General features: G+C 49.2%; 2 protein-coding genes across 2 annotated transcripts; both read right to left on the minus strand.

Annotated features, from left to right (window-relative positions):
- Nucleotides 1–479: 479 nt before the first annotated feature.
- LOC103699816 (chitin elicitor receptor kinase 1-like) lies at nucleotides 480–4,328 on the minus strand. The gene is made up of 8 exons (XM_039118560.1): nucleotides 3,522–4,328; nucleotides 3,285–3,374; nucleotides 2,949–3,042; nucleotides 2,689–2,840; nucleotides 2,522–2,613; nucleotides 1,467–1,602; nucleotides 984–1,082; nucleotides 480–886 (listed from the first exon to the last, which is right to left on the minus strand). Exons 1-8 carry the CDS (start codon nucleotides 3,600–3,602, stop codon nucleotides 722–724), a joined length of 909 nt encoding a protein of 302 aa, XP_038974488.1. The 5' UTR covers nucleotides 3,603–4,328; the 3' UTR covers nucleotides 480–721.
- LOC120105818 (F-box protein At1g47056-like) lies at nucleotides 3,666–20,845 on the minus strand. Its single transcript, XM_039118574.1, has 2 exons — nucleotides 20,749–20,845; nucleotides 3,666–4,096 (listed from the first exon to the last, which is right to left on the minus strand). The coding sequence occupies exons 1-2, from the start codon at nucleotides 20,843–20,845 to the stop codon at nucleotides 3,666–3,668; spliced, it is 528 nt and encodes a 175-aa protein (XP_038974502.1).
- Between the last annotated feature and the right edge of the window lie 3,596 nt (nucleotides 20,846–24,441).

A 24,441-nucleotide genomic window follows, 5' to 3' on the forward strand; every position in this document is an offset into this window, starting at 1 on the left:
CGTCGTTAGCATATTATTTTTTTTTAAAAAATTTCGTGATTGTAACGACGCTCTAACGCGTCGTTAGAATTTTATTTTTTTTTGCCTAAAATTTTGTTATTTTAACGACGCTTTAAAGCGTCGTTAGAATATTATTTTTTTAAAAAAATTTCGTTATTTTAACGACGCTTTAAAGCGTCGTTAAAATATTATTATTTTTTAAAAAAAATATGATAATAACATTGTGGCTATAAGCCGACGCAGCATCCCGAGGCCTCCATTTCAAGGTGAATGCAGCCAACCCCCTATAAGCGGAGCTTGAAATCTTGTTGAGAATAAATAATTAGGCTATAAGCCCTAGTCTGGAATATTCTGTGGTCTTTGCAGCATTCTACCCTCATTCATCAAAACTTTTCATAAGAGCCTGCTTACTGATTATTGAGAATTTGGACACAGTATCTCTTGTTCATCAAATGTTTCAGAAGCACAGAGATAAATCATTTTTTCCATAAATTCTCTTTTTTATGGAAAGTTTTATTGAATACATCCAACACCATGCAATTTCATGACATGGGATTATTTAAATAAAGATTGATACAATCAGTGGTTATCGTGAAACTAATACATTTGGTCAAACTGCTAGCGGCCAGATTTCCTCTAATAGGCTGTGGTGAATGCACCACTTACAAAGCTTGCAACCCTTCACAAACATGACATGCAGAGAAGGTAAGCATGAACTAACCTACCTTCCTGACATGAGATTGGCGAGAGCTGGGTTTCCATATAAGGCATCAATGTCCAAATCCTCGGTAGAGGATGATAGTATCATCAATGCAACCACAATGGATCGCATGCTTGGCCTCAGTTGAGGCTCCAGCTGGGTGCAGGCCTTAGCAAGCTGGGCCATCTGAAAAAAAAGAAAACAAACAGAGAAAATAGTTATAGAAGGAAATGATTGCTAAGATTAATTTGGTTAAACATTTTACAGCGAGCTGCGTATGCACCTTATAAACCGAGTCGATCGGGTAGTTGTCACCTAGCCTTGGATCAACCAGTTTTCGCAAATGCTCTCTCGGTTCGGGTTGGCCAAGAGCATCCTCAAACTGTCGGATAAAAGATAGGATAAAGAGTTAACATACTAGTCATCGGTTGTAGCAAAAAAAAAAAAAAAAAGGTTGACATACTAAGTTCCATTTAAAAATTTTATTTCTCGCATGATGAACTAAAGTCCAGCATTCCATGTGCCATAAAGTTCAGTTTTGTCAGCAGAGATCCATTGTGAGGTAAGAAGGCAAAAAGATGGACTGTGCCATGACAAAAATCTGATCCTACGATCAGATAGATAGCTTTCAGCATTAGAAATGCCGATACTCCAACCAGTAATACTGGAGGAAGCCAAGTATTTTAGCTTTCATACAAGAGAGAAGCATCAAGTAGAAGAAAAGCTAGTAAAAATATTACAAGGAAACACGATTAGAGATACTAACCAGAGCAACTAAGCCCATAAATTCTGTTGCCGCTCCTGCCTTCACCACAGCTTCTTTGGCTGAAATAAGTTCATATAGGACAACACCAAATGCATATACATCCACTTTTGTAGAGACATCACCTAACTGAGCATACCTGCAAAAAAATTGCAAATTATATGTTCAAATTCCCAAAAAAAGAACATACAGTGCCAGAATATGGTTCTCAGTAAAGTTTCCAAATATAAGAAGTAATATACAAGTATTTGCTGATTAGAGCTAGACAATGTAATGACAATTTCTGGCAAGAATTTACCAAACAGGGAGGATGGATGAAAACTTAAACATATGCAACTATCTTTAAACTGTAGTTTTCCACCCAAGACTCATTGGGATAGCTTACACCAATTGACCGGACAATGGAATAAAGCTATATGGAACACCAAGCATCCAGTAAGCAATATAAAGTCTAAAATATTCAAGATTTCATAGAGAACAGTGGAATGGATGAGAGGTAGCAAATAATACTATTGAAAGCGAGGAGAACAGCTCCACCATATTCATGCAAAAATCTTCTTATTGAAAAAGCAGTGAAATTTTGCTCTAGGAGCAGAAGAGTCATCTTGTCACCACCACCAACTTGGAAGTTACTGAGAACTATGCCGTCGCAGCATTATTTTGTTGCCACCCAAATCTGCCATAGTTTTGAGGATAAAGGAAAATAGACCAATTAACCCCAATTTAAGGAGGGAGGCCAAAGAAGAAGTGAAGAAATATGATGAGATATGTCTATTCCATTTCAGCAGGTTCCTTTTTATTAGATACTACTGATAATTCAGGACAAACTGAAGCAGCTGTCAAGTCCAAAAAAAGTCATTTTTAAAAGGGTTCCATAGTTTAAATAATCACATGGATTTGGTACCCACATTTTTCTAAGGTATGCAAGGTCCGTTCACCAACTTAAATATAAGGGATTAAGAATAATCAGGGGTATGGAAAAGCAAAAAGAACATTAGCACATACTGTGACACATAATAACAATTTGATTATTAAAAATGTCAGAATAAAAATCTCACTCTGGAGGCATGTAACCAAATGTTCCAACAGCACGAGTAGGATCTGGCAAAATTCCAAATTCAGAAAGTTTTGTTAACCCAAAATCTGCAACCTGCATGAAAAGCACACAAATATTATAAAATGCATGTGGATGTTCAGCTTTCCAGGTGACAGGAACAATGGCAACCTTTCCACGGAAATTCTTGTCTATCAAAATGTTTGCTGATTTGATATCACGATGTATATATTGTGGAACTGTATGCTCATGAATATACTCTAAACCCCTTGCCGAATCAAGAGCAATCTGAACTCTAGCAGACCATGGCAGTGGATTCCTGCCTGAAAGCGGATACATCAGTAGGAGCTGTTAAACTTAGTTTATAGATTAATAAGAAATAAATCGGTTTGCAGTTTGAGGATGCTAGAAATGTGCACCGGTGCATTTACCTGACCCACGCAAATGTTGGCTTAAATTGCCATTCTCAATATATTCATAAACAAGAAATAAAGAGTCCTTGATGCAATAGCCTAATAAACGCACCTGCATTTAAGCATAAGCTATAGAATTATAAAATATTTTTTAAAAAATAAATGATATTACTACAATGAGGCCAAATAATCGTATCAGACTATCATATTTTTAATGAGTGGACAAAGAGAGAGCTAACAAATGAAACGAAAATGCATTTGGCCATGATCGTTAAATAGACATTTGCTGGTCTAGTTCATTCTCCCAAGAAAAGGATATATGTTACAGCATGCTAAAAAGAGTAGTCAACTTGCCAAATTGAAGTGATGAACATGGGTCAGAACGTTCAGTTCTGCAAAGAATTCTTTAGATGATTGCATATCCATCTTCTTGATTGCAGCTTTCTGCAAGAAATGACATTAATTTGGCATAGAATCACTCAATCACCAAACAATAAATCTAATTGCAACCACTAGGGCATTTAAATGTAGTAAAACTTTAATATTAAAGCACCATCAGCTAACAAAAACTATAGCAGCATTGTTTAATACCATCACATCTGGCTTTGCACTCTTCTCCAGTTGCATCACTTTAAAGAGGTGCAGAGCCTTCATGAACCTGTTACTCTGCATAGCCCGAAATCATGCAGCTCCAAGAAACCACACCTCTTTCTGCCATTAGATCAAATAACTCCCTCACCAAATCCAGCCACGAAGGCGCTTGATGGAGATCTCCTCCAGGAGGGGGCACCCCCGGAGGACGGCCTCCACGCCCTTGGCGCCGAAGGTGCAGGAGCCGCACGAGAGCTTGCGGAGATTGGGGCAGTGCTTGGCGAGCGCGGCCATGCCCCGCTCCGTGAGGGCACGGCAGGCGCGGAGCTTGAGGCGGGTGAGGTTGGGGCAGCGGAGGGAGATCAGGTCGAGGGCCTCGTCACCGATGCTGTCGGAGCGGCGGTCGCATTTGAGGGCAAGCTTGGATACGCCGTCGAAGCGGGAGAAGAGGGACGGGGCGGCCTCCAGGAGGGCGGCACGGGAGTCTAGGGAGAGGCGGTGGCGGCTCTGACCCTCGACGACGAGCCATCGCCGGCAACGAGGGAGCACCGCTTGCGGTCGCCGGAGCCGAGGGACTGGAAGATGAGGGCCAGGCAGTCGTTAGGGAGGTCCTCCGTATGGTCCCGCGAGGGCCCAGAGGAGGCGGAAGCGGCCGAAGGGATCATCGCAGAGGACGGCGGGCCGGCGACGGAGGGTTTCGGGCGGCGGTGGCAGAGGGTGGAGGCCGATTGTCCCCTCCTGGGGTCGCTCGAAGGAGGGGAATGGCTGAGATCGGCGGAGGGAGGGGAGAGTCGGTCGGCGTGAGCTATAAGGGATTTAAGGCTGCGGAGGGAGAGGGTCGATCGGGTTTTGCGGTGGGAGATATGATGTCCGACGACGCTTATAAGCGTCGTCGCATTTCTCCCCTATGCCGATGCTTATTTGCGTCGGTGAATCCATCCAAAGCGTCGGCGAAAGATTTTTTACCGACGCTCTCCCAAAGCGTCGGCATTTACTGTTGCAAGAAAAAAAATTGCCGACGCTTTTATCTAGCGTCGGCAATTTAGAGTCGGCAAACATCTCTTTTGTTGTAGTGACGACGCTTGTCTAGAGTGAGTGTGGGTTTGGTTCATGCTTGCACTTGCACTATTTCTTCTTCCTCAGTTGCTTGTTGTGATCAGGAGTTTAGGGCTGCAAACATGTGCTAGCTGTTTCATTTTAGTTATTTGCACAGAGTTTAAGTGCTGCACATATTTGCACTATGTTGGAAGAGGAGCTTCGGGTGGAGCATTGTTCTCCATCCATGGTAGTGGAACTGAGGCTAATCTGCCAATGATTCAATGCCAATAAGCTTCTTGAGCAAGCTCATGAGTTGCAATGAATAGGCAAATGAATGCTGTGTCTATCCTTGAGTAAAGTTCCCTCGAGCCATTGCTTCATGGGAACCAGGAAATCTATGTGGGGGGCAGAGCGTTAGAAGGTTGTATTGTTGTTTGTGTTTTTCTCTTTCATTTTTTTAGAAATGGAGGAAGATATCATCATGCATTCTAGGGCCAGTTAGGTTGTGCAAGTAGATTGGAGTGAATTTTAGACACTATACAAAGAAGCAGTTTCTGTAGAGTGCCCGTTTTGAAAGTGAGCTATTTTATTGTTTGTTTTGCTGGAAAAGAAAGATTGTTGAAATTTAATGACTTCAGACACTTGATTACATGGTATAGAAAATCACTTCTAACCACTTTGGATATTTGGTTGGTTTTTAAAGTGGGGAGATACAACTCCTTCTTTGGAGAATTAGTATGTAATGTATATTATCTCCCTTTCTATTAATAATTTATATATATATGATTTTAATAGAAAGGGATTTGGCCACCCTTGAGTGGATCTCTACTCAAATCTAGAATCCCACATTAATAATTCAAGCTGCTGATGTGATCTACTACCTCTAAAATGCTTACATATCCAAAATTATATGATTTTAAAACTCTTAGTCTATGTATAAAGTGGTCAAATATTATATATATATATATACACATATTATTTATATTATTTAAATTGTCTATCTTTTAACTACTTGATATATAGGTTGGGAGTCTCCAAATCATATGATTTTTGGTATATAAGCAATTTAGAAGTAGTAGATCATATTCAACATTTAAATTATTGATACGAGATTTGTATCATCCGATTTTGACCTAATCAAATTTGAGTGGAAATCCACTCGACTATAGCCAAGTCTACCATTATATATAGTATATATGAAGGTACTCGATATCACCTAAATTAAAGGTTTTAAGATAGCCACAAGTCTATGGGTTCTAGTGTTTAATTACATGTCTTTTTCTTTTTTGGCAACTCTTACTCTATTCATGTAGTAAAATAATATCAATTAATATTTATTATAAAGTGTTGCTGGAAATTGGACCCGGGGGCAATCTTCGGTCGAGGAGAGGGAGCGGCGGTTTCTCACGGCGGGGCGGCGATCCGTTGGCTGGCGGCGTCCTCCGTCCGGGGCGGTCGGAGAGAAGGAGCAGCAGGTCCCGCAGCGGGGCGGCGATCCGTTAGCTGGCGGCGTCCTCCGTCCGGGTGCCTGCACACGAACCGGTGGCCGGGTTCTCCGGCGCCGGCCCTCCGACGCTCAAGTCAGGGAGGGGGCAAATGGTAGGGAGAAGGAGATAAACAGTGATTTTTGGGTGTATGAATGTTCCAATCCCCTCTTGAGAGGCCAAGGCTCCCTTTTATATGCGGGGGTCGGTTTACCTGTGATGTAACAGGGCGAGGCCGTAGTACGGCTTGGCATGTTGTTCAGGTCGGCGCTCGGTCAGGCGAATCATTGCACTGATGTCGGCGGTATGGCCGAGATCAGACTGATCATAGTCGACTAGACCCTGCTGGGTCGATTTGCCGTGGAGAGCTGGGGATCCGTAGATGTCAGGAGCCATGCGCATTTATTGTGGAGTAAGTCGGAGATCCGCATTTATTATGGAGTAAGCCGGAGATCCGCATTAATGGTGGAGTAAGCCGGAGATCCGCATTTATTGTTGAGTGTGCCGGAAGATTACAGCGGCCATGCGCAATAAATGCCGGAGGGGTGTTAGAGTACGGTCCTCGGACATTGGGGTTTCTCTTAAGTCGGAGGTTTCGGGGTCGGTCGTCTTGTGGCCGAGCATTCCGAGGTCGGACGCTGACTTCGGCTGTCCGGGGTCGGAGGTTGTACGGCTTCTTAGGGGCATTTATGTCATTTGGGGGGAAACTTTATTCCCCCCAACACTACCCCCCGACTTCCGAGTTCGAGCGGCTTGTGGGGCTCGGACGTGGGAAGTAAAGTCTGTCACTAAGGTTGGGGGGAAGGTCTCGCCCGCCCCCTTGTGCTTTCTGGAGCTTTCCTGGTGAGATATGCGCCCTTTGGCGTCTCGAGGCTGCTTTATTCGGTGAGCTAATGATGGAGCTCGTATCATCATGCTTCTTGAATCGCCAGGATCATTTTACGGCGGATTAATGATGGAGGACCTCGAGCTCGTCGAGGCGGTGTCTCGATTCCGTAATTGACGCTTCTGGCTCATTAATGAGTGTGCCGTTACGGGGTTTGAAACGGACACGCGGCGCGACCCGAGATCGGACGCTTCCGATTTCATGTTACTGGATCATAGTTCCGAAGAAGTGGAGGCCTCATCGGGGCTCCACGTGTCCCAGATCTTATTAAACGAGGGGAGCGGGGGTTGCGTCCGCTCGTTCCTCAAGACGATTTGATTCTGTGGACCCATGATGAGGCCCCGAGATCCGATGGGACAACGCTTCGATTTCGTATCCGATTTATTAAACCGGAGTGAATACGGTGCCTCGGCTTCCGAGGTCGACACGTGGCGCAACCCGATCGGGGGGATGGGAACCGACCTCATCGATCTGGGCCGTCAGGGGGGTCTATATAAACCCCACGAGTCTGCCCTAAAGGTCTTGTTTGGCTGCCTCTTATTTTCGTCGTCTTTCCCCCCTGCTTTCTCCCTCAGCTGAATCTTGCCGGTGGTGCCCGGAGCGATTTCCGGCAATGTCCAGTAGGTTTTCTTCCTGTTTTCACTAGGGTTTCCTCTTTTCTTCTCCTCGTCAACTTCCATTTTCTACTCTTAACTTTTGCTCCACTCTTCTGTGAGAATGGGTTCCGGTCCCGAAGAGGTTGGGTCGAGTCTGTCGGAAGAGGAGCTGGAGTTAATCCGCTCCCGTTTCTTCTTCCAGCCCGGGTTTCGCCTTGAAACCGCAGGGCCGGAGGACAGGGTGACGCAGCCGCCCCCAGGTCGGATCGCGGTTTACCGCGAGACACTTTGGGCGGGCCTGCGTTTTCCCGCCCATGAGTTCGTGAGCAACTTGCTGGCCGAGTACCAGCTCGTCCCGGCGCAGTTGGCTCCGAACTCATGGAGGACCATAATCGGGTTTTTATCCCTGTGCCTCGGGCACGGGATCCCGATTTCGGTAGGCCTTTTTCGCCGGTGTTTTCTGTTAAAGAAAAACCCGGCGGACGTAGGGTGGTTATATTTCGCCTTTCGGGGCGGTATGTCACTCTTCCGGAGCGCCCCTTCCTCGATTCACGAGTGGAAGAGGAAGTTTTTCTTTCTGGCGTCTGCGGCGCCTTGGGGGTTCGAGCCAAGGTGGGGACACCCTCGGCTGAAGGCCCTCAACAAACTCTCCGAGCCCACGGGGAGGGAGCTGAGGACCCTAGACTCTTTGCGAGCCCTCGGGAGGGGCAACGACCTGACCGAGCTCCTGCGGGAGGACGCCCTGGCGAGCGTGGGTCTGAGCTCGGCGCGCCCCGAGGGTAAGGGCGGTTGCGTTATTCTATTTATTTATTTCTTGTTCTCCGTCTTTATGGTCACTGGTCTGACTCTTAACAAAATTCTTGATTTCAGATATTCCACGCATGCCGACCAGCAACACATCACTTTTCTCTCGCCTGAGGAGGCGAGAGGCCGAGGCCGGGGGTGCTGCGCCCCAGCCTCGGAAGAGGGCGAGGACGGACGGCGCTTCTTCGTCGGCCGGGACGAGTGGCCCCGAGGCGGGGGCCCCTGCAGCTGACCCGAGGCGGGAGCGGGTTGTTGGTGATGCGGGCCCGTCGGCCCATCCTTGCCCTACCCCCCTTGCCCAGCGGGGGGAGCCGTCCGTGGTCCGGCCGCAGCAGCCAGGACCCGGGCTTACCCGAGGCACCGAGGCGAGCGGCTCCGGGACCTCGGGTTCGATCGTGCCGAGCTCTTCCCGGGCTTTCCGAGAAGAGTCGGTCGAGCCGGACTCTTCTATTCCCGAGGGGCGCTCGGCCTTTCAAGATGCTGAGGTCGCACGCTCCATGTTGCGGCGTGCGGTGCTTCCAGCGGACCGGGCCGTGTTCCGGGGTATTTCGCTGGAGGAGGTCGTCGGCAGTGCTTACTGCAACACCGCCCGGGTAAGCTTCCTTCTTAATTTTCCCGAGTTTTTAGCGTACATATGTGCTTTTTAACTCACAATACCCTCGTTTCTTTCTTTTCAGCATATTCTCGAGCTCGACACCATGGCGTTCATCGCCCATGGGTATCGGGAAGAAGTTCAACAGCTCGGCCAGCAACTGGAGCCGGCCAAGAAAAGAGTCGCCGAGCTGGAGGCGGCGTTGGCCGCGGCCGAGGCTCGGTGGACAGCCACCGAGGCTGAGCGCCTTGCCATGGTGGGGGCGCTCGAGGAGGAGAAGGCGGCTCATGCCCTGACCAGGGCAACCATGCGCGGCACGGAGGCGCGCTTAGGGGAGGTCCAGGCCAGAGTCGCGGCCCTCGAGTATGAGGAGGGGGTCTTCCGCCTCCGACTCGGGCAACTTGAGGCCCGGGAGAGGAGGGCCCTCGAACGAGCCGAGCATGCTGTGGAACTCTTCAAAGAGTCGCAAGAGTTCCGCGACATGTTGGAGGAGGAGACGGTCGACGGTTTCCTTCGAGGCTTCGAGAAATTCCGAGAGCAGGTGCGCCGGTACTGCCCTCAGTACGACTTCTCGACGGTCCGTCCGAGGGAGGACCGGGGCTGGGGGTCCGACGTGCAAGCCCTTCCTGCCATCCTGACGTCCGAGGCGGGAATATACGAGCAGGACCCCGCCGAGCCTTCGACGGGGGTAGCCGAGGCGGACGGTGTCATGGAGGCGGCTCCGGCGGCCGAGATCGACGCTGTCCCGGAGGCGGCGCCCGAAGCTCCTGCTCCCGGCCCCGAGCCTGTTCCGGAGGAAGATCATGAGGTCATCAATGTGCCGGATGACCCCCCGGATGTGGCTCCCGCCGCTTAGGACTTAGCATATTTTCCTTTTCTTTTTCATTGTATCCGGGGTCGGCCCTTGAGTGGCCGACTTCCAATTTTGTAATTGGCCTTCCGGCCCTTTGTTAATGAAGAAATGTTTTTGTCATTCTGTGTTCATCTTTCCCTCTGTTGTCGTGGATGAGGCTAGAACCTTAGCTAACCGCCTCGACGACCTCTAACTTCGTATTTTAATCTTTGGGCTGCTTAACGAAGCTGCCCTTTTCCCTGGCTATATCTTAGCCTTCTCGGATTCCAGTCGTCTCGACCAAAGGGAGCTCCGAGCTTAGGTTTTTAGAAAATTTCTCTAAGTCCTATAACTCGGATCTTAGAGTCGTGGGAGTTGCCACGTTTGGCCTTCAGGGAAATCCCAAGGCATCGAGGTCGGGCCTTAGCCCTTCAAGTAAGACCGAACTAGGTCTGCGCGTGCCGCTATTCGGGGAGTTTAGTCGGGTTTCCGAACTTAACTTCAAACCTTTCATAGGGAGCGCGGGCTAATAAACAAGTTATTGCCGAAGATTTTCGTAGTTATCGTTCTCGGACCCTGCCGAGATTTCGGTGAACAAGGCTGGGATTCCCAAAGATTGCCTTGGTACCTGTGCTTGGCTGGTACATTCGTGGCCGGGACCACTTTCTCAGCTGGACGTCGGAGTTTACTTAGAAGAGCCGAGTTGGGCCCTACTTTATGGAGCCTTAGTACGGATTGCGGAGACTTAACGAACAGAGCAGGCATAATGAAGTTGGGAGGTCGGTCTTAAGCCGACCCAGCGAAGAAGCCCGGCTTTGGGGCAAAATAAGACTCCAACATTGGACGAGATCCCGCTCGGCAATATGTAGATAAAATTTGACAAGGAGGGCGTCTAGTTGGGTGTACCTCTTGCATTCTCGGGGTCATGCTTCGCATGGTGGAGTAGGTCGCTTCCCTTCCTCGTCGACCTCCGGAGTCATTTTTGACTTGTAAAAGGGGCTCGGGCTTCCCATGGACCCGGCGACTCCTGCCGGAGTTGAGAGGATCTGGGGAGGTTCTGTTGATTTGTAGCCCTTTTTGAGATCGAGGGGGCTTAAGACCCTATGGTCGGACCTCGGAGCGCCTCAACCTTGGTCGAGGGATCTCATGTCAGGTCGGCGGGTTCGTGGACGCTTTGCTGACCTGTGATACCTCCCGAGGTCGAGGGAGTCTGGTTCTCTACGGTCGACCCTCGGGGCATTCCGACCTTAGTCGAGGGATCGTTCGTCAGGTCGGCTGGTCTGGGCACGCTCTACCGACCGGCGACGCTTCCCGAGGTCGAGGGAGTCTGGTTCTCTACGGTCGACCCTCGGGGCATCCCGACCTTAGTCGAGGGATCGTTCACTTCGGGGATCGGGGATCGTCGACCGCTCCCGGGGGTCCACTTTGTGGCGCCCCGGGTGGAGCCACCCTTTCCACCCCTCACGGCGCCTTCCCGAGGTCGAGGGAGTCTGGTTCTCTACGGTCGACCCTCGGGGCATCCCGACCTTAGTCGAGGGATCGTTCGTCAGGTCGGCTGGTCTGGGCACGCTTTACCGACCGGCGACGCTTCCCGAGGTCGAGGGAGTCTGGTTCTCTACGGTCGACACTCGGGGCATCCCGACCTTAGTCGAGGGATCGCTCGCTTCGGGGATCGGGGATCGTCGACCGCTCCCGGGGGTCCACTTTGTGGCGCCCCGGGTGGAGCCACCCTTTCCATCCCTCACGGCGCCTTCCCGAGGTCGAGGAAGTCTGGTTCTCTACGGTCGACCCTCGGGGCATCCCGACCTTAGTCGAGGGATCGTTCGTCAGGTCGGCTGGTCTGGGCACGCTTTACCGACCGGCGACGCTTCCCGAGGTCGAGGGAGTCTGGTTCTCTACGGTCGACCCTCGGGGCATCCCGACCTTAGTCGAGGGATCGCTCGCTTCGGGGATCGGGGATCGTCGACCGCTCCCGGGGGTCCACTTTGTGGCGCCCCGGGTGGAGCCACCCTTTCCACCCCTCACGGCGCCTTCCCGAGGTCGAGGGATTCTGGTTCTCTACGGTCGACCCTCGGGGCATCCCGACCTTAGTCGAGGGATCGTTCGTCAGGTCGGCTGGTCTGGGCACGCTTTACCGACCGGCGACGCTTCCCGAGGTCGAGGGAGTCTGGTTCTCTACGGTCGACACTCGGGGCATCCCGACCTTAGTCGAGGGATCGCTCGCTTCGGGGATCGGGGATCGTCGACCGCTCCCGGGGGTCCACTTTGTGGCGCCCCGGGTGGAGCCACCCTTTCCACCCCTCACGGCGCCTTTCTGAGGTCGAGGGAGTCTGGTTCTCTACGGTCGACCCTCGGGGCATCCCGACCTTAGTCGAGGGATCGTTCGTCAGGTCGGCTGGTCTGGGCACGCTCTACCGACCGGCGACGCTTCCCGAGGTCGAGGGAGTCTGGTTCTCTACGGTCGACCCTCGGGGCATCCCGACCTTAGTCGAGGGATCGCTCGCTTCGGGGATCGGGGATCGTCGACCGCTCCCGGGGGTCCACTTTGTGGCGCCCCGGGTGGAGCCACCCTTTCCACCCCTCACGGCGCCTTCCCGAGGTCGAGGGAGTCTGGTTCTCTACGGTCGACCCTCGGGGCATCCCGACCTTAGTCGAGGAGGCGCTACGGGGGGCCGCGAAGGTACTACCCCGTTGTTGGTGTTGAGCGCCACGGGGGACTGCGAAGGTACTACCCCGTCTTTCCGAAGTGTCGAGGGGTCTGGGCACGCACTGTCGACACTCGGGGCATCTCGATCTTAGTCGAGGAATCTTGCACCAGTCGACGTTTCACCGTCCTGCGATTCTTTCCGAGGTCGAGGGAGTTTGGGACTCTATGGTCGAGCCTCGAGGCATCCCGATTTTGGCCGGAAAATCTGAGGATCACAGACGACCCAATATTAGAAGAGGATTACAGTCATCAAAATGAGAGAAATATTTGCAGAAAAAGGAGCTGAGTCCATTATCCTGATTATCTTGAACCCCTTGGGGTTTCACTGGTAGTACATTCGTAAGTTCTCGGAGTTCCAGCTTCGTGGGATCAGAGTCCCTTCCAGGGACTTCAATTTGTACGCCCCTGGCCGTTGTACCCGGGCGATTTGATACGGTCCTTCCCAGTTTGGGGCGAGCTTTCCTCGCTCGGTTGGTTGAGAAGTCTCGGCTTTCCTGAGGACGAGGTCCCCTACTTTGAAGAGCTTGGGCTTAACTCTGGAGTTGTAGTATTGGGCCGTTCGCTGTTGATATCTCGCCATGCGCACCCGGGCGACTTCTCTTGTCTCTTCGACGAGGTCCAAATTGCTCCTGAGCTGGGAGGAATTGGTATCGGGGTCGTAATGCTCCACCCTCGGAGAAGGCAAGCCGATCTCCAATGGGATGACGGCCTCAGTGCCGTATGCTAGGTTGAAGGGGGTCTCTCCCGTGGGCAGTCGGAACGTGGTCCGGTACGCCCAAAGGACATTGTACAAGTCCTCGACCCACTGTCCTTTGGACCGATCAAGTCTAGCTTTGAGTCCCTGCAAAATAGTTCGGTTAGTTACCTCAGTTTCCCCGTTTGTCTGGGGATGGGCAACTGAGGTGAAGCGATGATCAATGCCGAGCTCAGAGCAAAACTCCCTGAAATGAACATTGTCAAATTGTCGACCATTGTCAGATATAAGGATACGGGGTAGTCCGAATCGGCAGATTATAGACTTCCACACGAAGTCCCGCATCTTTTGCTCGGTGATCCGGGCAACAGGTTCGGCCTCGACCCATTTGGTGAAGTAGTCGATGGAGACGACCAGGAACTTTCTCTGTCCGGTGGCCAGGGGAAAGGGCCCCAGGATGTCGATCCCCCATTGGGCAAACGGCCAGGGGGCGATGATGGAGGTCAGCAGAGCTGAAGGTCGGCGCTGGATATTGGCGTTTCGTTGGCACCGATCGCACTTGCGGACGAAATCTGTTGCGTCCTTCTGGAGTGTGGGCCAGTAGTATCCCTGCCGCAGGATCTTATGGGCCAAGGCTCGACCCCCCAGGTGATTTCCGCAGATCCCTTCATGGACCTCCCGGAGAGCATAGTCCGCCTCGGAGGGGCGGAGGCATCTGAGAAGGGGAGAAGTAAATGATCGTCGATAGAGCCTGTTCTCGTATAAGACATACCGGGGAGCCTGGCGCTTGATTCGGCGAGCCTCCGTCTCGTCATGAGGTAGGGTTCCGTCCTGAAGGTAGCAGACGAGCCCATCGATCCAGCTTGGCTCGGAGTCGACGCACATGGTAGGCTCGGGTTCCTCCGTGCTGGGGGTCTGAAGATACTCGAGCGCGGTTCCCTTAGGAAGCTCGCTCATGCGGGAGGTTGCCAGCTTGGACAGCTGGTCTGCCCTGAGGTTTTCCGCTCTGGAAATGTACTGAATATTGAAAGAGTTCAGGGCAGATATGAGTTCCCGCACTTTTGGAGATACTTTTGCATGGATGGCTCTTTAGCTTCAAAATCTCCTTGGACCTGGTTCACCACCAGCTGGGAGTCGCTGAAGGCCGTCAGGTCTCCCACTTTTAGTTCTTTCGCCAGCTTGAGCCCGGCGATGAGAGCCTCATACTCGGCCTCATTGTTCGAGGCCGGGAATTCGAGGCGCAGAGCTTGCTCGGCCACCACTCCATCTGAACTGGTGAGGATAAGTCCGGCCCCGCTGCCCCCCGGGGTCGAAGACCCATCCGAGTGCAGGACCCATGGCTGCTTCGGGGTCTCCTCCACGGACTCAGATGGCGGCTCGGGGTCGTCCGGAAGGGTGCACTCCACGATGAAGTCGGCGAGTATCTGAGCTTTGATAGCCGGCCTGGGCCGATATTCTAGGTCGAATTCCCCGAGCTCGACCGCCCATTTGGCGATCCTCCCCGCACGATCCGACCTCTGCAATATCTGCTTCATAGGCTGGTCGGTTAATAGCTATCGTGTGGGCTTGGAAGTAAGGCCTGAGTCTCCGAGCCGAGATGATCAGAGCGAAGATGGTCTTCTCAAGTTTAGAATATCGGGTCTCAGCATCCCTGAGAACCCGGCTGGTGTAATAGACCGGCTTTTGGAGCTTGTCTTTTTTCCGGACGAGGACCGAGCTTACTGCAGCTGGGGAGGCGGCCAGATATAAGTAAAGAATTTCGCCCTTCTGGGGCTTGGTGAGCAGCGGGGGAGAGGCCAGAAGGCTCCGAAGCTCTTCAAAGGCTTGCTGGCATTCTTCTGTCCACCAGAAGTCTTTCGGCCGTTTGAGGCTCTTGAAGAAGGGGAGGCAACGCTCGGCTGACCGAGAAACGAACCTTCCCAGGGCGGCTACCCGCCCCGCGAGCCGCTGCACCTCCTTAACTGTCTTTGGAGGCGACATCTCTTGCAGTGCCCGGATTTTCTCCGGGTTGGCTTCAATTCCGCGTTGGGTCACTATGAAACCCAGGAACTTGCCCGAGGTGACCCCGAACACGCACTTCGCCGGATTGAGTTTCATTTGGTATTTTCTGAGCTTGGCGAATGTCTCGTTGAGATCGGCTACGTGGTGTTCCGCCGCTTGGCTCTTTACCAGCATGTCGTCCACATAGACTTCCATGTTCCGGCCGATCTGGTCTTTAAAGATTTGGCTGACCAGTCTCTGATAGGTGGCCCCAGCGTTTTTCAGGCCAAAGGGCATCACCTTGTAGCAGTAGGTGCCCTTGTCGGTGATGAAGGCCGTTTTCTCCTCGTCTTCCGGCGCCATTCGGATTTGATTGTATCCTGAAAAGGCGTCCATAAAAGTTAGCAGTTGGTGTCCTGAAGTGGAGTCGACGAGCTGGTCGATGCTCGGGAGAGGGAAGCTGTCTTTTGGGTAGGCCTTGTTCAGGTCGGTGTAGTCCACGCACATACGCCATTTTCCGTTGGCCTTCTTTACGAGGACTACGTTGGCGAGCCAATCCGGGTAGGAGACCTCCCGGATGAAGCCGGTTCCGAGGAGTTTGTCCACCTCCTCGGCCGCAGCTCGTTGTCGCTCAGGGGCGGAGCCTCTTTTCTTCTGCTTTACAGGCCTGCTGGTTGGCCTCACCTGGAGTCGGTGGACCATGACCTCGGGGTCAATTCCTGGCACGTCCGCGGGCGACCAGGCGAAGACGTCAGCGTTGTCCCGCAGGAAGCTGACGAGGCGATTCCTCTCATGGGCGCCGAGGCCGGAGCCAACCTGCACGGTTAGCTCGGGAAAATTTTCTTGTAGTGGGATTTGAATAAGGAGCTCACCGCGCTCTACTTGCTTCTTCCAGAGGGTGTCCCTCGCATCGAGGGTTTCTATGGGCAGTGAAGGGCCCATCGGGCGGTCTGGCGCCTCGGCTGGTTGCTTTACTGTGTGGGCCGCCATGTAGCATTGCTTGGCGACCAGTTGGTCTCCGCGGACCTCGCCCACTCCTTGGCCGGTGGGGAACCGCATGAGCAAATGGCGAGTTGAAACCACGGCTCGAAGGGCGTTTAACCCTGGGCGCCCAAGGATGGCGTTGTAGACCGAGGGCAGACGGACCACCAGGAAGTCCATCCTCACAGTGCTCTCCCGGGGGGCGAGGCCAACTGTGACAAGGAAGCTAGCCTCACCTTCAACCGGGACCGCATCTCCGGTAAACCCAACCAGCGGGGCATTGATTCTCCGGAGGTGTCCTTCTGTCAACCCCATTTTTGGTAGGCATGGTAGTACAAAATGTTGGCTGAGCTTCCATTGTCAACTAGGACACGCTTTACATCAAACCTATTTACAATCATTGAGATGACCACAGCGTCATCGTGAGGGGTCTCAACCCCTTCTAAGTCCTCGTCCGAGAACGAGATGACTTCATCAGTGCGTGGGCGCTTCGGGGGTGCTCCCTGGGCGGCTGTTCCTGCCGAGGTCCGCCCAATCATGTTGATGGTGCCGGCGATAGGCCTGTTGCCGCCAGGATTTTCGGTTGGTGCGACATTCTCCGCCGGCCTCCTTTCCTCATGTCGGTTCCTCACGAACCGGTTGAGTACTCCCCGTCTGATGAGCGCTTCTATCTCGTCCCGGAGTTGGAAGCAGTCCTCCGTGTCGTGCCCGCGATCTCGGTGGAAGCGGCAGTACTTCCTGGAAATTCCGGGGAAATCCCGTGTCTCGCATAGGAGGCGGGGGTCGGAAGAAGTCCCGACCCTCAATTTCCATCAGGATCTCGGCCCGAGGAGCATTGACGGGTGTATAGTTCTCGTACCTCGCCTGGTACGTCCGGGGCCGTGGTGGAGACCTCGGACGAGGAGGTGTCCTCTGCTGAGGTCGCCCTTGCTGACGGGGCGGGCTCCTCAGTCTGGGGAGATTCTTCTCTCGGCGGGGAGACCGGCTCCTTTGTCGGCCGCGCTCCTCGCGGCGCTTCTTCCGCTTCTTCGAGGTGGGCTCGATTGCCCCCCGCCTGGAGGCGACTGCCTCCTCGGCCTTGGCGTACTTCCGGGCTCGGGCCAGCATTTCGGTGAAGTCGGCCGGGAAGCTCTTCTCGATGGAGAAGAGGAATCGGTAGGAGCGGACCCCAGTCTTCAGAGCCAACATGGCTATCGACTGGTCTAGCTCGCGAACCTCCCATGTGGCGGCGGTAAAGCGGTCCAAGTACTCTTTGAGGGACTCCCCCTCCTCTGCTTGATGTCCAGGAGGGAGTCTGATGTCCGTCGCTGGCGCCGGCTGGCAGCAAAGTTGGTGGCGAACTGCCTGCCGAGCTGCTCAAAAGAGGACACCGTGTTCGGCTTCAGACCAGAGAACCAAAGCCGAGCGGTCCCTCGGAGGGTTGCTGGGAAGGCCTTGCAGAGTATGGCCTCCGAGGACCCTTGTAGGGCCATGAGGGCCCGATAACTCTCCAAGTGGTCGAGGGGGTCGGTGATTCCGCTGTAGGGCTCCACCTGAGGCATTTTGAACCTCGCGGGAACTGGCTCGTCCTCGATCTGGCGGGAGAAGGGGGACTTGGTAGTGAACTCAAAGTCCCCTTCCTGTCTTGCCTTCTTGCTGTGGAGTGCCGCAATCTGGCGCTCCAGATGCTCGACTTTTCGGTCGAGCTCCCCCACCCGTGGGATTGTCGCTGTGGTTTGCGCCAGCTCACGGTGATCCGGGGCTGACTCCGCCTCAGAAAGTTGGGGTCTCCGGTCGAAACCTTCTCCCGGTAACTCTCTCCGGGGAGAAGCTCGTTCTCCGTTGTTGGCTCTGGAGGAGCCATGCAAATTTTGGCTTGGGAGAACCGGGCCGTTGGGGAGACACTCCGGCAGGACCTGGGCCTGCGGGGGAAGCGTGGGTAAAGCCTCCTCGCGCCGTAGGCCTTGGACGGCGGCGACCAGGACCTGGACTTGCTGTACCAAGGCGTCGAACTGTTCCGGCTGGACCTAAGGAACTGGGTCCGCCGGAGTTGGAGAATTCTGGACAGAGTGTCCAGGACTTTGCGGGGGACGCCGGGAGGCGTTAGAGGCTCCCTTACTTCTCAACTTCATGACTGCTACTCGGTCCCTTCCTCTAGCGCCAACTGTTGCTGGAAATTGGACCCGGGGGCAATCTTCGGTCGAGGAGAGGGAGCGGCGGTTTCTCACGGCGGGGCGGCGATCCGTTGGCTGGCGGCGTCCTCCGTCCGGGGCGGTCGGAGAGAAGGAGCAGCAGGTCCTCGCAGCGGGGCAGCGATCCGTTGGCTGGCGGCGTCCTCCGTCCGGGTGCCTGCACACGAACCGGTGGCCGGGTTCTCCGGCGCCGGCCCTCCGACGCTCAAGTCAGGGAGGGGGCAAATGGTAGGGAGAAGGAGATAAACAGTGATTTTTGGGTGTATAAATGTTCCAATCCCCTCTTGAGAGGCCAAGGCTCCCTTTTATATGCGGGGGTCGGTTTACCTGTGATGTAACAGGGCGAGGCCGTAGTACGGCTTGGCATGTTGTTCAGGTCGGCGCTCGGTCAGGCGAATCATTGCACTGATGTCGGCGGTATGGCCGAGATCAGACTGATCATAGTCGACTAGACCCTGCTGGGTCGATTTGCCGTGGAGAGCTGGGGATCCGTAGATGTCAGGAGCCATGCGCATTTATTGTGGAGTAAGTCGGAGATCCGCATTTATTATGGAGTAAGCCGGAGATCCGCATTAATGGTGGAGTAAGCCGGAGATCCGCATTTATTGTTGAGTGTGCCGGAAGATTACAGCGGCCATGCGCAATAAATGCCGGAGGGGTGTTAGAGTACGGTCCTCGGACATTGGGGTTTCTCTTAGGTCGGAGGTTTCGGGGTCGGTCGTCTTGTGGCCGAGCATTCCGAGGTCGGACGCTGACTTCGGCTGTCCGGGGTCGGAGGTTGTACGGCTTCTTAGGGGCATTTATGTCATTTGGGGGGAAACTTTATTCCCCCCAACATAAAGTTATAAAAATAAAAATGTATTTATTAAAAAATAATATTACCTTATTATTAGTTTGCTTTGACTATGTAAATAATGGCTTCGATTAAAGTGAATTTTGCAAAATAATCTATTCTAAATCAATTTTGTAGGAAAATGTTACATTGCCTCATTTTGTAATTCCATTCACATTTAGCTTCTACCGGATCAAATCATGCCTCCATATGTCCAACAACTCATTCATTCTATATGACAACCAAAATATAGATGATGACAAAAATCAGAGTCAACTTGACTAAGTGTACAAAGCCCTCAGAGAAATGAAGGCTGTTAGAGAAAGGAGCGATGCATCATGGGCAAAGTTGAGGTAGGGTTTTTGGGTGAGGATGGTTCTGGTGGTGATGGAGAAGAGGGGGGGGTGGGTGGTGGGGGTGGGGCGGTTGAAGATGAGGTTAAGCCGATGACAGGGTCGTAGGGGAGGGCGACAACATTCTTAAAGGGCCCAAAATGATGGGAGTGCGGGTGGGAGGAGGGAGGTGGTATTCTCACAACATGGGAGAAGGTTGACCTTGATAGAGGGGAAGAGGAAGATGTGGATGGAGTGGCAAGTGAGGACAGGGAGAAGGGGTGGGTAGGAGGAGGTAGTGAATTTTGGAGGACATATTGTCTACATTGATATACACATAGAGGAAATATATCCTACATAAAACACATACAGATTGATATGCATATACCACCACTAATACACGCCTTTCAATAGGCAATATACATATAACATATAGGAATATGCACATCTTTTTTGGGGTTATATTTTTATTTCACTCTCCTCCACCTGCCAAGCAAGCTATAGAAATGCTGGTGGCCTTGTTATTGGACAATGCATGCATTATCCAATTTAATACACTCATAATATTTGTCACACTCATACTATTTGTAATTATATAATACATAAAATATTTGTTTTAGACTAATTGTGGAACTTTGATGCATATTTATTCACTAGCCAACAACAATAATACCTAACTTGATACATGCTTATATTTTAGTTACACTAAGTCCAATACTCAGTGCACACTTACTCTTTACCTGAGACATATATACATTTTCTTCGTACACAATTATGTTTACTTTCTAGTCTACCATTGCATACTTCACTAGTATAGGATGTAGACATAGTTATAGATGTATCTTTGAAACACAACTACTATGCATGGATACTACCTTTTATTGTTGATGTTATAATGCCTAGTTTGATTCCCAAGTAGTACCAAATGTTGAAAACTAAACTGATAACTCCTCCAAAATCCAGGTGTAGTTCCTCCTCTAAGATTAAGGATGATGCATCATTAAGGAGAAGTCCCAAAAATCCTCATCTATGGTAGCAGCAAAAGAATCAACCTAAAATCTAAGGAAAGTAGAATGTCGGGAGAAAGAGACTAATGCTCCATAGTTGACCTTTGTAAAGTGAATTGTGGAGAAAATCCCATAAAAAAAAAGTTCTAAACATCCACACCTTGCCTAAATGAGTCTAAGAAAAACTTAAGCGATGTTTAACAAGTCTTAGCACCACCTCCACATCTTTTTCTTCACTTTCTTAGGCCATATCCACATCCATTCCCTTGCAAATATCATTTCTCTCTTTACCGGCCACAACATTTGCTCTCCTCTCCGTCCTCACTTGCCACCTTTGCCTATGGGAAGGTGGATTAGTTAAAGGTGTACCATTAAGAAACAAGGCCATGGGTGCTTTGTATTAGTTGCTTGGTCGGTAGAGGGTGGGTGAGAAAAAAAATAAACCCATGAAAAGAAAAGTGTGTATCACTTTATATTGTGTGTGCTATTTATTAAAAGGTTTGTGTCTGTGTAGATGGTACATACATATCTATCTGTATACATGTGCATTAGTGTAGATGATATATCTTGCAAAACTCACCACAACCTCCATATCTTCATCTTCCCCTACCTCGGTCATGGCCACAATGCTCTTTTGTCGATATTATCATCCTCTTTAGCTACTTTGACATCCATTCTATTTTCATCATTGGCTCTGCCAATGTCTTCTTCTCTTTGTACTCATCTATCAACTTGTCCACCTCCTCCTCCCCTAGATCGACCTTCCTCCAAGCTTCAAGAATGCCACCACCCTCCCAAACCCCTACTCTCACCACTTTGACCCCTTCACAAGCGCTAACCCTCTCATCAAACATGCCTCATCTCCAAGTCCATCTCTCTCTTCTTTGTCATCATCTAAGATGCCATTCTCATCCATAAGCCCCACGTTCTTAGCTTAAACTTCGCTACAGATGTAAGTAGGTGGATGTACCCGCAGTTGCTGGATTCATGGAACTTTGATATGACAACTAAAATATCCTGGTTGTTTTTAAGCATTAATTAGTAACTACTTGCCTCTTTTCAAACCAAGTTTAAAAAATGTTGACTTAAATTCAAAATAGAGGAATTTTATTTTAGTAGCATTTTACACCTTCCTCATTTGCTATTTAGTTATTCAATTTTCCTCTTTCGCTCTTACGTAGATGGGTTACATATCCTTCACAAAGAATACAATGGATTTGCATTTGGGTGTTTTGGTAATTTTGTAACACTATTCCAGCAAAACATCTTGGATATTTCTTATAAATATAGGTTAATAAGAATATTATTCTATATCTAGAATTTAGTTGGGTATTTCTTATGAAGCTGTTGGGTTAGAGAGTGCTCGGATTTCAAGTGGAGCATAAAGACTCAAACAATTGTCTACCATTTCTTTCAGGGCCCATTTAGTTGGGGGTAATCTAGCATGAAAAACTAATCCCATGTGAAATTGTCATGTTTGGTACGAAAAATGAATATGAGAGACGGTAAAATAAATAGTAGGTTCTATATCTATTTTATTGAGAGAGAAGGTAAATAAATACCACCATGGGATGGTATTTGTTTTCGTATGCTAGATTACCGAGTGAAGGTAATTCGAAACTATTATTTCTTGACAAAAATACCTTCATTTATATTATATTAATATTATATTAATTATATTATATAATTAACATTAATTATCTTAATATTATATTATGATCTTATAAATATATTGATTAATAATATTTATAAATAATAGTATATATAATATATTAATGTATTTATCAATAGATATTAATTATTAAGAAATAATTGACAAATATTTATTAATTATCAATAAATCTAACATCGGAATTATTAATAGTTAATATATTTATTTTTTAAAAATATGCTAAATTTTATTTATAATAAGAAATATGTTTTCTAATATATGTATAATTTATTAAAATAAAGTTGAATTAAGCATTGTTTATGTAACTCTATGTATAACTTATGTAAGTATATTTCAATATTTGAAATAATCAATATTGACAATGTTTACATAAATGGTCAACAATGGACTATGAAAAAAATATTATTACTTGAATTTTTAATTCAAAAATATTGTTAAAAATTTAGCAATATTCTCATATAAGATTATCCCTAACCAAATATAGTAATATTTTTCTGATGCTATTTTTCAAAATAATTTTTCCATCAACCAAATGTGGTAAAATTTATTTTTCTCTATAATCATTTTTTCAGATAAATGATTTCCAGAAATTATTAGATTATCTTGGAAACTAACATATCCCAACCAAACGAACCCTAAGAAAAAATATTGTCTATCTATTTATGCAATATGTTTCTTGTGTAATTACCTATCAAATGGGCTCTGCAGTTGGTCATACATAGCTAGATTCTTAACGTCATTGGACTTCTAGCATTTTTATTTTCAAATCATGCCACATATTTGGGAGATGAAAAAAATCATGGATGCAATAATATCTTAATATCTACATCTTCTCTCGTGATGTATGAAGCATTGTTTCTACCCCTTACTAATTGGTTCATGGAAATATTCAAAAGAAATTATGTCGCCCTATATGGAACACTCCATCCTCTTATGTTTGACATGATTGAATATGGGTCTCGACACAAGACAATAAATTAGGGTAGAACAATCTCTCTCCTCTGCAGTCACTGGCCCTTTTAAATGGCTCACCCTACAACCCACCAAAGTGGGAGAAGAGGTTCAGGACTGCATCTACCTCCTTTAGGCCAAGGACTGCATGCACCATATATATGGCTGTGCACCATACTATTCATCAAGACATAATCCTGTAGATTCTATTCATCATGCGCTCACCTTGGTGACTGGCCTATAGAAATGCAAATTGGTGATTTAGTATGATTAGTGTGGTGCATGGCTGCATGTGGTGCAGGATATATTTTCCCCAAGGATATAGTTCGAAAATATCTTGGTACAAAAACCATGGCTTTGTAGTGGAAGGCTCACATTGGATTCCTTTTTCTTCTTTGCCTCGTTTGAGAACAGGTGCAAGAAGCCTGGTTATGTCGACTAAAAAGAGAAGTTGAGGGACTTAGGTGGGAGGCGTATGCCGGCCATTTTTAAAGTCAGGATAAATAGGGACGGACAGGCTACCAAATTGCACCAATTAAATTGGTGTGCAATATAAAGTCTCATGGTTTCATGTGGGTCTAACTTGTGGATCCAATTCAAAGTAAGATATTTAGGTTTTCTGGTACCATGGCAATTCAACATGTAGGCTAGTCCCCATTCACAAGGACTAATTTAACTGCACATGAACCACTTGGAAGTACTAAATTATCCCTAGCTAACCAAGCTTTGAATCACTCTAAACTCTCCCAAACCTGGATGGGACCTGCCAAATCACCACATTGGAAACCCTGGAACCTCATATACTGACTTTCAAACTAGAAACTGCTCCCATGGGAGCAAGATGCGAAGCACTACCATTCGGCTAAAATGAGCAAGAAACAACTTACATCCTGGTTAGCTTCTATCCAGAAGTTGCTAATGGCCTGAGGTTTCTAGACACAATGCCAATTAATTAACCAGATTGATTTTGACATTCATGATTAGAATGCAAGGTTTCAAGAACAAATCATTGGGCTTATTACAAATCCAGAATTCTGTCAATCGAATTTAAAGTCGATCCAATCAGTTCTTACCAACGATTGGGTCCGACATTTATAATCTAAACTATGCTACTATCTAAACTGCTTATAGACCAAATTTTATGCACTGTATGGTTTTCACAGAAGTACCAATATAACAGACCAAAATAAGATTATATATCTGGAACCACTTATGTTTGAAGTTGATACTAGCCGTTAGTATATATAAGCTTTCCCAAATCCAGAACCATAACAATCCATGCAATCCAGTTTGTTTTAACCCATGCTTTCCCAATCAAAGCAATTTCCATCACATATATAGCCAGGCTTCCCATTGTGCAA

This window comes from Phoenix dactylifera, unplaced genomic scaffold (assembly GCF_009389715.1).
Source record: "Phoenix dactylifera cultivar Barhee BC4 unplaced genomic scaffold, palm_55x_up_171113_PBpolish2nd_filt_p 000373F, whole genome shotgun sequence".
NCBI lineage: Eukaryota > Viridiplantae > Streptophyta > Magnoliopsida > Arecales > Arecaceae > Phoenix > Phoenix dactylifera.